General features: G+C 47.6%; 1 protein-coding gene and 1 long non-coding RNA gene across 2 annotated transcripts in view; one reads left to right on the forward strand and one right to left on the reverse strand.

The window, feature by feature from the left end:
* AKAP10 (A-kinase anchoring protein 10) overlaps positions 1-10,796 on the forward strand; it is a 30,942-nt gene extending 20,146 nt beyond the window's left edge. Inside the window, exons 7-15 of the mRNA XM_082201807.1 lie at positions 92-215; positions 1,865-2,001; positions 2,837-2,981; positions 3,824-4,006; positions 4,969-5,078; positions 6,835-6,917; positions 7,817-7,869; positions 8,279-8,374; positions 9,282-10,796. Coding sequence (XP_082057933.1) covers positions 92-215; positions 1,865-2,001; positions 2,837-2,981; positions 3,824-4,006; positions 4,969-5,078; positions 6,835-6,917; positions 7,817-7,869; positions 8,279-8,374; positions 9,282-9,287 — 937 coding nt within the window. The 3' untranslated portion in view covers positions 9,288-10,796. The remainder of the gene's footprint in view (positions 1-91; positions 216-1,864; positions 2,002-2,836; positions 2,982-3,823; positions 4,007-4,968; positions 5,079-6,834; positions 6,918-7,816; positions 7,870-8,278; positions 8,375-9,281) is intronic.
* Positions 7,028-7,810, reverse strand: LOC309520348. The gene is made up of 2 exons (XR_014214224.1): positions 7,445-7,810; positions 7,028-7,089 (listed from the first exon to the last, which is right to left on the reverse strand). It is a non-coding gene; the product is annotated as an uncharacterized lncRNA (long non-coding RNA).
* Positions 10,797-13,667: the final 2,871 nt, after the last annotated feature.

The raw sequence follows: 13,667 nt of genomic DNA on the forward strand, positions 1-13,667 counted from the left end.
GCCTTGCACACGGCTGAGCTGGAGTCTCTTCCTCTTCCTTCTCCCCGCTTCTAATGAGACCCCCCCCCGTGTCCCCCTCCCCCTCGGACAGGCACTTTAGCGAATTCTTGCGGAGCCACCACTTCTGCAAATACCAGATTGAGGTGCTGACCAGTGGGACTGTCTACCTGGCTGACATCCTCTTCTGCGAATCTGCCCTCTTCTATTTCTCCGAGGTGAGGTGGCTTCTCCCTTTTCTTCTCGGCCAGAGCTCTGCCCCCTGTTTCTGCCAAGTATAAGAGGAGCCGCTCTTGATTGCTGTGGCCTAGAGCAATTTGGCTGGATTTGCCTCCCCAGCCGCTGTGTGGGAGTGGGCTGCCGTGGCATCTGCCCTCAGGCCTTGTTTGGGCACTCATCGGGCCTTTGCCACCTGTAAAAGCCACGGTGGGGCTGGGAACGTTGAATCCTTCCTTTCCGCTATGCCCAATCCCCACCCTGGGGCCCTCTGGGTCCTATAGGACCTCCAGCTCCCATCAGCCATCAGAGGCGGTGGGAACAGGAGGTACAGCAAGGTTGCATCAGATAGTGTGAGTCTTCTGTTTTTTCCCTTTATGCATTCTCCTCCAAAATAGAGTCCTTGTCAACTCGGCATAAGAAATGTGCAAAAACACCCCTAGATGCTAAATACCTGCCGTGGTTATTTTGAAGCAAGAAGTCGAGAAGTAGTGTTGCAAAAAGCCCTGGAGAGATGTCAAGTATATTTATAGTAGAGGCCTCTTCTCTCTGCAGCCCAGGCTGCTACTGTGCACCCTTTTGTGCTGCTCTGCCACCCCTCCTGCGCCCTCGCCTGGAACTGCCAAGCAGGTTTCCTCAGTTGTCGGCTTGGGGTTCAAGTCCTGGGGTTTTCATTGCTTTGGTTTTGGCTCTGAAGGTGGCGCAGTGGAACGTCCCCCTTGGTTGTTTCGTTAAAACAATATCTCTCCTACCCTTCATGGTGAAGGATTGTGCTGGTTCTGCCAAGCGGAAGGATGTTCTGTTGTGCAAATCCTGTTTCAGGAGCCTGAACGAGTTCTCAGTCGGGGATGAGCAACCTCAGGACCAGGGGGCCCAAAGGCCTTTCTCTCTGGCCCTTGGAACTTTTCCCAGGCCACACCCCTTCAATGGCCCTTCCTTTCACCCTCCTGGAGTAGTTTTGCCTGGCTGGAAATGGGCCCTTGAACTCTAACATGCCTCTTTCTTCCCTATGTAGAGGAGAGAGAGGGTGTGGGTGGCTGTAAAGGTAAAGGGACCCCTGACCATTAGGTCCAGTCACAGAGGACTCTGGGCTTGCGGCGCTCATCTCGCTTTATTGGCCGAGGGAGCCGGCGTACAGCTTCCGGGTCATGTGGCCAGCATGACTAAGCCGCTTCTGGCGAACCAGAGCAGCGCACGGAAACGCTGTTTACCTTCCCAACAGAGCAGTACCTATTTATCTACTTGCACTTTGAGGTGCTTTTGAACTGCTAGGTTGGCAGGAGCAGGGACCGAGCAACGGGAGCTCACCCCGTTGCGGGGATTCGAACTGCCGACCTTCCGATCGGCAAGCCCTAAGCTTAACCCACAGCGCCACCTCCATCCTTGTGGGTGGCTGTAGAAACTAGCTAATTGCACAAAGGTAAAATCTACGTCTGTTGCTCCACTCCCTTGTGTTTCTGGCCCCACCCACCCCAACCAAGTGGCCCTCAAAAGGCTGCCCAGAACTGAAAATGGCCCTTGGGTTGACAAAAGTTCCCTCTCCCTTCCTTAAGTCTTGTTTCTACATCTTTCAAACGATTACGGCAGCAAGCTACCTCCTAGAAGAAACTGGGAGAATCTCCCTGCTCACTGCTTTACTTTTGTTTCCCAGTTCATGGAGAAAGAAGATGCCGTTAACATCTTGCAGTTCTGGCTGGCGGCGGATAACTTCCAGTCTCAGCTGGCCGCCAAAGAGGGCCAGTACGACGGACAGGAGGCCCAGAACGACGCCATGATCTTGTATGACAAGTGAGTCCCATGCCTGGAAATTCGCCATCCTTCTTGGCTTTCTTCTCTTGACCAAGACAATTTCTAACCCAGCAAACATCAGACCCTCAGTCCTTCACCTTAACTGACTGCAGAGATTAAATATTTTGGGCACAGCAAGGCAGGACCCAGAGAATCTCAAAGCTTAAAATGTTTCCAAGTCTCTAGTCTTCATGGTGACTGCTGGGGCAGGAAGGGGAAACTTGACAGCATTCCATCAGGATGGAGTTGGTGAGATTGGGGAGAGAGCGCTTAATTAACTCCCCTGGCTTCCACTTCAGGGAACAGAAACAAGAGCTGGCCTTTTTTGAGAAAGAGAGGGGCAGCTGCTGAGCTGCAATTGAGCAGCTAGCAAATTGGGCTTTTTGCTTCTGCCTGGGTGTGAAAGAGGGACTTTACAATTGGGTCAGAGGTGTGGGACCCGTGGAGTCGGACTTTTTTGAAACTTAATCTCCTCGGCATTAGGGCTGGGCGACGATATATCAATATATTGTCCAAAACCGGTTTGAAGTTCACATTGTGATAATTGTTTCATAATATTTGAGCTGGCAATATATCACAAATCACATTGCGTGTAAAGGCTAGGTGACACCAGCTAAACACTGCGACATTATCAGCAGCAAAACCTCACAATATCACCAGCTAAACATTGCAATCTACCACAGTGTCTGAAGTAAGGATGAAACTGTACAGTTCCTTCCTTATTTCAAATATTGTGATTATTGATATATCATGTTGGTGATATCCAGCCCTACTCAGCATTGTTGTTTTCCCCCTCTCTTGTTCTTTTCTGCCTCGTCCTCCTCTGTGGCTCCAGGTACTTCTCCCTCCAAGCCACTCATCCTCTAGGTTTCGATGACCCCGTGAGACTGGAAATAGAATCCAACATTTGCAGGGAAGGAGGACCGCTCCCCAACTGTTTCACCACTCCGTTGCGGCAAGCCTGGACCACCATGGAGAAGGTGAGGAACTGACTCTCGCCCTCCCTCCCCCTCTTTTTTAATCTTTTGGAGGAATATCTCTCAAAAATTTTATTAGTTTTCACAATATTATAAACAAACAAACACACAAAACAAACAAACAAAAATCATAGCCTTATTGAAAATTACAGTTATTAACTTCGTTAAGTGACTTCCTCGCTTCCCCTTGGTTGAATTTCATTGCATGTCCTTTTAACGGCTTTCCAAATCCCAATTTTTATGAAATTTAACTTAAACATTAACATCCTTAGATCTTCACCTTATGGAATTAAACATATTAATTCATCACTTAACATAAATAAAATCCTAAGCCCATTAAGTATCTGCAAGCTGTTTTCAGTTAGTTTAACTTAGCAAATTTAACTAAATAATAATTAAATTTATCTTCCTGATACTCCTCCTCCTTCTGGTCGCGGACTCTTCCGGTTGGAGGAAAATCTCTGAAACTGGGCATTGATTTTAAAACAGCCATGTTCATCTGGCAAGCCGGGCCTGAAACTGCAGCAAAGCGGGTGCTGTATCGCCGAGCTAAGGCCTTTCCTCTAAAAATACAGCAAGATTACAGCCCTCATTGTTCTGAATAAAGGTCTGGTTTTAAATAGGAGCATCGGAAGCCCAGGTTCTTTTGCTCTGCCTGGCAGCAGATCTTCTGGTTCTCAGGCAGACAGGTGCCTTTCCCATCTGCTGTTCCCTGATCCTTTTCTTCCCTGGATGATGCTGGGGGTTGATCCTGACACCTTCTGCCTGCAGAGCCAGGCACTCTCCCCCTGAGCTGAATCCTCCCGGTTCTAAATGTGCCCTGGGGTGTCTTCCCTCTCCTCCAGGTTTTCCTCCCCAGCTTCCTCTCCAGCAACCTTTACTACAAATACTTGAACGACCTCATCCATTCGGTCCGCGGAGACGAGTTTGCCAGCGGCTGCATCGCCCCGACTGTTCACGGCCACGGCGGCCCTCCTGACCACGACTCCCACATGGGCTCCCTGGACGGCACAGCTTCTTCCTCCCAGGTGAGTGGCCTGCTTCTCGCTCGCTCGCTCTCCAAACAAACAACCAACTCCCGCCTCCTTGGGATCTGACCAGCTCTCACTTGGAAGCCTGCTTCCCTGACCCCCATCCTTAGCAAAGGCCAAGAGAGAGAATGGGCTGCTTGAGCGAGGGGATGGTGAGGGTGGCAGAAAGTACAGCTGCCGTTACAGTGGTACCTTGGTTCTCAAACTTTATCCTTTCTGGAAGTCCGTTCCAAAACCAAAGCGTTCCAGAACCAAGGCGCGCTAATGCAAAATGGATTAATCCGTTCCAGACTGTTAAAAACAACCCCTAAAATAGCAATTTAGCATGAATTTTATTATCTCACGAGACCATTGATCCATAAAATGAAAGCAATAAGCAATGTACTGCAGTCACACAATCAATCAATCAGTAGCTGAACTGGGTTGCACACAGTCACAAAAACAAAACAAAAAAGAATCGATAAAACAAAACGCAAAATAAATAGCAAAAACAGACAGACCTCAGCGTAACACTCAAAGTGGAGCACGTTCGGCTTCCGAAAAAGTCCGCAAACCGGAACACTTACTTCCAGGTTTGCAGTGTTTGGGTTCCAAATTGAGTACCAAGGTGTTTGAGAACTAAGGTACCACTGAGCTTGTTAATTTGCGAAGCACTTTTGTAATTCTCGGAAGCCCTTTGTGGGCATCATTTGGCAACAAGGTGCAGGGATGGAGTTCCACACCTTAGCGGCTGCCTTCACAAAAAAGGATGTTGCTGCCATGTGTACCTCCCTTTGCATCTTTGGGTTTTCTTCCAGGCATGGGCAGCCATCATGGACTGTAGGGTCCATGGCCCATCTGGATTTTTCTCCTCCCTGCCCCTGTTCTTAAAGCATCAGCTCTTGTCTTGCTTCCCACCCCCACCGTCTTCTCCTCTTCCTCCCTGAGTCAGTTAATCATCCCTGGGAATTCTGTTTCAGCCCGGCCTCAAAAAGGCGAATATAAAAATCCTGAAAAACTTTGACGAAGCAATAATTGTCGATGCTGCCAGCCTGGACCCGGAGTCTCTGTATCAACGGACGTACGCTGGGTAAGATCCCTTCGGAGCTCTTGCTGCGAGGAAGCAGAGGGTGGGGAAACGGGAGTATGCTGCAATTCCCAGCCATTTTCGGACTTTGGCCTTCAGTGATGAAAGCAGCTTCCCCCAAGCGGTTCCAAAAAACTCCAGATTCTTTCCCTAGAGCTGACTTTGTAGCTGTAATCTAACCTAGAGGTTACCAGAGCATAGACAGCAGGCTTAGGCTATCCCTGCCCAGCTGGGCCACTCGCTGGTGGAAGGCATTCCTTGCCACTGAGCTCACCTGACCCTCAAGCTCCACCAGTTGATACAGGAATACCAAGCTGCACACCCGCGCCTCCAGAGGGAGTGTAACCCCATCAGGAAAAAAGGAGGGAACCTCTGATCCAACCCACTAGCAGTCCCCTCAGTCTTATCTGGACTGAGCTTCAGTTTATTGGCTGTCCTCCAATCCATTACCGAGGCAAGACAATACCCCGAACCTGTTCCCTTCTTTGTGACAGTATTTGAGACCTGCCTGAGCCCATCACTCATGAAAAGGAGGGGGGGGATTTGGGCAATGCAAGCAGTCTTCATTTTTCTTGAAGACTTCAACTTTTCTTGAAGACTTCATTTTTCTTGAGAGCCAGTGTGATGTAGCGGTTAAGAGTGGTAGACTCGTAATCTGGGGAACCGGGTTCGCGTCTCTGCTCCTCCACCTGCAGCTGCTGGGTGACCTTGGGCCAGTCACACTTCTCCGAAGTCTCTCAGCCCCACTCACCTCACAGAGTGTTTGTTGTGGGGGAGGAAGGGAAAGGAGAATGTGAGCCGCTTTGAGACTCCTTCGGGTAGTGATAAAGCGGGATATCAAATCCAAACTACTCTTCTTCTTCTTCTTCTTCTTCTTCTTCTTCTTCTTCTTCTTCTTCTTCTTCCTCCTCCACTCCTGGATGCAAAAGTGTTGGATGTTACCACCAGTTTTTGAGGCTGTGTGTGTGTGTGTGTGTGTGTGTGTTGCTGGGAGAGCAAAAGCCTTGTGTACTTTTCCTATAGAGCTCCACACTAATGAGTGAGTGCAAGGACAAGAAATCTAAAGAAGACGCACAACCAGAAAAGGGGGGGGGAATGAAGGGGTCTAGGGTGGTACAAAGAAATAGGGTGCAGAAATCCCTGTGGAGTGGGTTGGAGATGTGAGGTGCGGACCTCGCAGTGCTGCAGACATCAAAGATGGCACTATTGAGTGGATGAAAAGTGGGTGGGCAGCAGAAACACCAGTTATATGGGAGTGAGAGAGAGTGAGAAGGGATTCTCCAGAACAGAGTCGGCATCTTAAAAAGGAAGCTTTTCACACGGACTTCTTAAGACACATGACATCTCAAGCATCTAGGCATGAATATACTAACCTATACGACGTGAATATTTCAACAATGGCTTTCTGCATTAGAAAGTTGGGGAGGCCGTTTTATTTTCTTTTATAGTTTATTCTGGTTTGTAAAATATAAATAGCGATGTTACTCATTTTGCAAAACCAAAGAAAGAAAGAAAGAAAAAGCTTTTCCATAGCCAGAATTGTAAATCACTGCTGAGTTAATAACATTGTGGGAAGTGCCCCTGAGATTTCACTGATCCCACTCCTGTTCAGGTGTTTCAAATCCTGAGGTGAAATCATGGGCAATGCGGCGGGAGGGTGGTCTCTTGTGCTGTGACTGGCTCTTCCTCCCCACAGCTCATGACTCCGGTCTTTCTCTCTCTCTCTCTCTCTTTTTCCATCCGCCAACTCCTGCTGCAGAAAAATGACGTTTGGGCGAGTGAGCGACCTGGGACAGTTCATCCGGGAGTCCGAGCCGGAGCCCGACGTCAAGAAGTCGAAAGGTAAATTGTCTTCTCCTGAAATCTTTTGAAGAGATGGTGCCAAAACAACTTCAACACTTTTCGAAGCAGCTCTTTGGAGCAGCCCCGCCGATGAAGATTTTAAAAAAAGCAAATAAAGTATAACCTGCCTTTCATCAGTATATATTATTGGAACAATTTATATACCACTAACCTCAGTGGTCTGTGAGGGACACGGGTGGCACTGTGGGTTAAACCCCAGAGCCTAGGACTTGCCGATCAGAAGGGCGGTGGTTCGAATCCCTGCAACGAGGTGAGCTGTCCCTGCTCCTGCCAACCTAACAGTTCGAAAGCACAAAAGTGCAAGTAGATAAATAGGTACCGCTCTGGCGGGAAGGTAAATGGCGTTTCCGTGCGCTGCTCTGGTTTGCCAGAAGCGGCTCAGTCATGCTGGCCACATGACCCGGAAGCTGTATGCCAGCTCCCTCGGCCAGTAAAGCGAGATGAGCGCCGCAACCCCAGAGTCGGTCACGACTGGACCTAATGTTCAGGGGTCCCTTTACCTTTACCTCAGTGGTCTGTATAAGCTGTTTACAAAAGTGCAATACAAAAAAATAAAAATCAGTTAAAACTATAAAATCAAACTTCAGTTATGATGCCTGTTTGCCTTCATAATACATTTGAACGCTGAACTTAGACAGACATATGTGTTTTAACTGTTCATGCTGCTAATCGTTTTGGGGTGTTTCATGGGAAGAGAGTCCTAAACTGAATACACAAATAGGCAGGGCTGATGGTCTGATTCAGCAGAGTTGCTCTTACACCCTTATTATTTGTGGCTATTCCTAGGTAGAGAAAATTGCCAGAGTGTCATTTTATTATGAGAATAACACCTGTTTCCTGCTGCTATCACCTTTCTGTCTCTCATTCCCCCGACCCAGGGTCCATGTTTTCACAAGCAATGAAGAAATGGGTGCAAGGAAATACAGATGAGGTAAGGCCCCCTCAGATCTCCTAGCCTCTTGCTAAGACGCCGCAGAAGAAATCTCAAGTCTGTGGATGTCTTGTCTATCTGTGCGTCTCTCTCTGTTTTTAGCTGGCTTCAAGGAATATATCGGAGGGAAGCGGGTGCTCTGTGCTGGGGGCAGGAATTCTGAACACCAACAAAAAGTATCAATAATTGGGTTGCTTCTGTGAAAGTTACAATCTCCCCTTGCAAAATTTGGAATACTTGGGATTCTCTTGGCTGTTTGGTGGGAGGAAAAAAGACTGCAGCTGTCCTAGGTAGTAGTAGTTGGCAGCCAATAACGGCGGCGTGGGTGTGTTAGGTTTCTTCTCCACCCCGCCATTTTGGGGTTGCGTATTTCCTAAGCCCAAGCGTTGCCTGCTTTTCCGCTTTTCAGGCTCAAGAGGAGATGGCCTGGAGGATCGCAAAGATGATTGTCAATGATGTCATGCACCAGGCACAACCTGACCCAGCTGTAGAAAAAATTACAAAGGTAACAAGGGGGTGTTCCCCTGGTTGCATGCTCTTTATGGCTGTGCCTTCGTGAAGGCAGCATCCTGCAGATTTGAACTCCCAGCCCCAGCCAGCATGCCTGGGAAAGGCTGCAGGTTCCCCATACCAGATCTAGCCGCTATTTTAATTCCCTGCAAATCCCCTTAAGGACACAAGAGTTGCCTCCTGCTAGGCCAGGGATGGGGGAAGTCTGTGGACCCTCTGGAATGTTGCTGGACTCCAACTCCCATAATCCTTGAGCATTGGGCATAACACCAGTTCTGAAAGACTTAAATTGGCTCCCAGTACGTTTCCGAGCACAATTCAAAGTGTTGGTGCTGATCTTTCAAGCCCTAAATGGCCTTGGTCCAGTATACCTGAAGGAGCGTCTCCACCCCCATCGTTCAGCCCAGACACTGAGGTCCAGCTCCGAGGGCCTTCTGGCGGTTCCCTCACTGTTAGAAGTGAGGTTACAGGGAACCGGGCAGAGGGCCTTCCCAGTGGTGGCACCCACTCTGTGGAGCACCCTCCCATCAGATGTCAAGGAAATAAACAACTATCTGACTTTTAGAAGACATCTGAAGGCAGCCCTGTTTAGGGAAGTTTTTAATGTCTTGTTTTATCGTGTTTTTAATATTCTGTTGGTAGCCTCCCAATGTGGCTGGGGAAACCCAGCCAGATGTGTGGGGTATAAATATATTATTATTATTATTATTATTATTATTATTATTATTATTGCTGCTGGGAGCGAAAGTCCCAACAACATCTGGGGCCCTCACCCCTGCTCCAAGCAACCATTGTTTGAGGCAAACCATGAGACTTCTGTCTGCTTGCCCCAGTGTCTTTTCCACCAAGCACTGTACTATCAAACCAACATTTTCTCTCTCTTTCTCTCCTCACACCCGCAGCTATGATCTTCAGCATTTCCAAACAAGGGGACATTGAGTTTTTCTGCCTCTGAAGATACAAGTGGATTCTGTTCCTTCTCTCTCCACCCCAGGGGAAATGAAAACTCTGTTGGCTGATTTCTCCTTTGAAACAGAGTCAGCAGGAAACCAAGCACTGTAGACTGATGTGTGTCCTCCTTTCAAAACAAACTTTTTCAGGAGATTTTGGGGGGAAGGAGGGCCTAAGACTTCCTTGCATTGAGCGCAAATCGGTTTGCTTCTCTCCTGCACATACGCCCTAAATTCCCCGTCAAAGAGACACGTTTCTGGCAAAAGGTTTGCCAGCTCCCTCTGCGAAGGATTCCTCCTCCAAATGGCTTGGAACTGGAGCACAGTTCACATCGTAAGGACTGGAGGGTAGATTTCCACTTCTCTTCCTCCTCTGAAGGCTCCTAGCTGTGCTTTATTTTTTTTTTTAGAGAAAAATCTGCAATCAGAAAGGCACAGGGCACCTTAACCCGCCAGAGAGGGCTGAGCTATTGGCGGCGAACGGTATTTTAAGAATCCTGGAGCCATTTTGAGTTTTCTTTCTTTCTTTTTACTTGAAGCGTTCTGAATACGGTAGCAGCTGAACCTCTTCTGTCACATTTGTCTCGGTCCTGGAAAAAATAGTGACAGGGAGCGGGCGTTGATTGCAAGCGACTTCCAATTCTCCATTGTCACTTTGGCCCTTAAGTCAGCCAAGCCCATTCCTTGCTCCTGAGAAGGCAGAGCTCCACACCTGCCCATCTTGTCCTGTAATGGGCATGTTCTGCCAAGGACTGAAATGCAAGGAGGAAAGAATGATCTCTGTGTCCTGGGTGCCCTCTTTTTTGTTTTAAAGCTTTGCAAATGCTCCTGTTGAACTAAAAATGTTTTCTGTTTCCTAGTCTTTTTTTTTTTAATTGCCAGTTCTGAGTCAGCAGGCCTTTGTCCTTATATTTTCTTGCAATCCTTTAGGGGGACAAGAAGCGATCTTCATGCAACCTGGAGGGACGCTTCCATTATTCCTGCAGCAGGCGACTAGTTTCCCCAGAGTATTCAGAGTACTCAGGAATTGGTCCACTCCGTGTGTCTGTGTGTCTGTGCGTATTTTCCTTTAGGTCTTCACTCCGATTGAAATGTTTTCTGTTTGGAGAGTTTGTTTGCTTTTCAATTCCATTTTGCTTTTGTTTTCTGAAGACTCTCTGCAAAAGAAACAATTAAAAAAAACACACACACACAACCCAAATCCCCTGTAGGAGGACCCCCCCCCTCGATTTGTCTCCAGCGTTTTGAAAGTCTTGATGGATGAAGCAGGCGTCGTCCTCCTGTTGCAATATCTGATCTAGCAAGGCACTCCTGTCAGTCTGCCAGAAGCAAAAAGCTGTGCATATGTTTTTTGGTACTGTGTACCACCACCTTACTGTCTCATGCCCAAGTATTCATGTACTTAAGAAGCATATTTAAATTGTGTTTTGATTGAAAATATATAAATATATATATATATATATAAATATTATGAATTTGTGTCCATCTTCCGTGTGTGCGTTTCCTTAGGTGGCTTGTCTGTTCCCAGCTAGAAAAGCTGAATCGACCCTTTCAAACCAGGTGGGGGCGAACCTTTGGCTCTCTAGATGTTGCCAAACTATTAACTTCCATCAGCCACAGCAAACATGCACAGGACTGATGGGAGTTGTAGTTCAGCAACATTGGGGAGGGGGCAAAGGTTTCCCACATTTGCCTTCCTCAAATCCAAGGATGGACAGAAAGTACATTGGGATTATGGAACAATCGCTTGGTCATTTGCAGTAGATTGGCTTTCAAAGTCCCTGACATCTAGCCGTCTACGACAACAACAAGCAACTGGTTTCATTTGCATAGGTGCCATGGGTCAGGATCAGCTCTTCCAGTGGGGCAGAGACACAGTACTGCTTACTAAGTTGGGGGGGGGGGTGAGGCAGCAGGGTGCTTGGAAAGTCCATTTGAAAAACGAAATGAGTTCAAGTCCAGCAATTAAATCCAGTTTCACCTTTGTCCCTTTGCAAAACAAACTTACTTCAGTTCACAGTTCAAGTTCAAATTATCATAAGCAAAAAGATAAGTCAGAATGTTACAAGCTGATGTGCTGAAGTATAAAATATACTTTAAGAAGACTAAGAAACAACACACACACAAATGTGTGGTTTTAATTTCTTTCCCCCAACAGTTGTTATGTTTAAGCTTCAAAGTCTAAAGAGGGTGGCTTTTTTAATTTAAGAAAGAACGAACTACAAAGCGTTCAACATTCTACCCCATAATGAGCTTAAGTTGGGTTCAGTTTGCTCAGCAATTGTGGAAACCACTTTTAAGTGTTTCAGAGGTATTTTGAACTCATTCCATGAACTTCTGTTTGACCGAGCTAGTTCATTCCGACCAGTGGGAGGTGTGGGCTGTGCAGGTTCACCAGCAGTGCAAATCCTTGAAGGGCAGGAATGAAATAGACCATATTTCCCATGCTGGAGGGGTGTACTTTGTGGAGTTCCTCAAAAGGGCTCAGAAATGGGGGGAAGCCACCCCATAAGGCACATAAATGAGGCAGATTGTGGGGGGCAGCAATGAAAGACAAGCAGGTGTCACTAAACACGTTACAGATGCAGCAGTCCTGAAGCTAGCTTGCTTTTATGTGCTTGCATTTATAGACCCATGTTTTTCTCCAGGTTCTCTCCAAACATGGGTTCTCCCCAGCCTTGATTAATCGCCACAACAACCCTGTTAGGCTGAGAAAGGCAGTGACAATTTCGTGGTGTGATGCTCTAACCCAGGGGTCTGCAACCCGCGGCTCCGGAGCCGCATGTGGCTCTTTTACACCTTTGTCACGGCTCCGGGGCGGATACTAGCGAGGGGAGGAGGCGCATTGTGCGCCCCGACACTCCCCACTGTGGCGGGCGCTGTACTGGCTGTGACGTCGCATGGGGGCAGTGCATGCGTTAGTCACGCACCGTCCCGACGTCACCCTCCCGCCCGCTGTCAGATCGGAGGGCAGCGGCGCGCATACTTTAAATGTCGCAATGGTTTTGCGGCTCCCAGGTTGTTTTTTCTTCGGAAACGGGTCCAAGTGGCTCTTTTTGTCTTAAAGGTTGCAGACCCCTGCTCTAACCACTATACGACACTGGATCTCTGAAACACTAACCACTACACCATGCTATTCTCTACCGTATAAGCAGCAAAATGATACCATGTAAGGAAGTTGCTTTCACAGTAGCCTATTTTGTTTGGGATTTCCATCCTGTGCACTCAAGGTTATTTTGTGTGTGTGTGTGTGTGTGTGTGTGTGTGTGTGTGTGTGATAGGATATATCATAGCTGTCAACTTACAGATTTGAAAATAAGGGACCAGCAGCCTTGAAAATAAGGGACCTGCAGCCTCACCTGTTCCAGGCACTCCAGTCTTCCTGTTCTCCTGCAGTCTGGTCAAACTCATGCTGGTAGCTTCGAGAACACTGTCCAACCAACTTTGTAACCAGAGGGTCAACTGAATAGAATCTGAATCACATGCACCACAAGGCCTATGCAGCCTCAACTTAAGATGGCTCCCTGGCCTGGCTTTGCACTGCAAAGTTTGCAGCAGCACGTGCAACAAAATGGCGTCCAGCATTCAAAACCCCCCTCAGCTTGCATTAACTAGCCACACACAAGGCATGCAAGCTCCACCCCCCAGTCGTTCTTAGACTTCTTCTTAGGTGAGCAACACTGCCAAGCAACACAGTTGGAGCCTCACTGGCCGTCAGGGAGGGAGGGAGAGGAGCTGCTTCCTTTGAAATTTAAGGGACATCATTTAAGGGACATCCATCAATAAGGGACAGCAGTGGGATATGGCGCTGGAATAAGGGACTGTCCCTTCAAATAAGGTACACTTGACAGCTATGGGATATATTGATCTAACAGCACTGATAACCTGTTACGTTTCCCATTTTCTGTTATTACGCCATCTTTTTCTTTTTAAATCTGTGGTGAGATTTCATTGCTACCCTCCTGATTTTATGGTGATATTTAGTACACAATTGCAGCTCCAGCCTTTCTGATACTGGCTGGGTAGAGCCATTGCCTCTTAATCTGCTCGTGTCCCGATGTGCATGTTTACTGATTTCCAGCTCACACTGCCATTTTTATATTACTATTATTATTTGCTACTTTTCACATATTTTTAAAACAATCATTGCTCTGGAAGCCAGAAATTAAATACCACTCTCCTTCTTCAGGAAACAGGAACTGGCAAATCAATGCTCAGCAGGGGAGGGGGGACAGGGGAAAAGGAGTATTTAGGATGTAAGTCATGAAATAAATGATAGTGTGGAACCACCGTTTTTAACCCCACTTCCAGCTGGTTGCAGAAAAACAGGGTCTTCAC

The sequence above is a fragment of the Podarcis vaucheri genome (genome assembly GCF_965113315.1).
Source record: "Podarcis vaucheri genome assembly, chromosome: 15".
NCBI classification, from domain to species: domain Eukaryota; kingdom Metazoa; phylum Chordata; class Lepidosauria; order Squamata; family Lacertidae; genus Podarcis; species Podarcis vaucheri.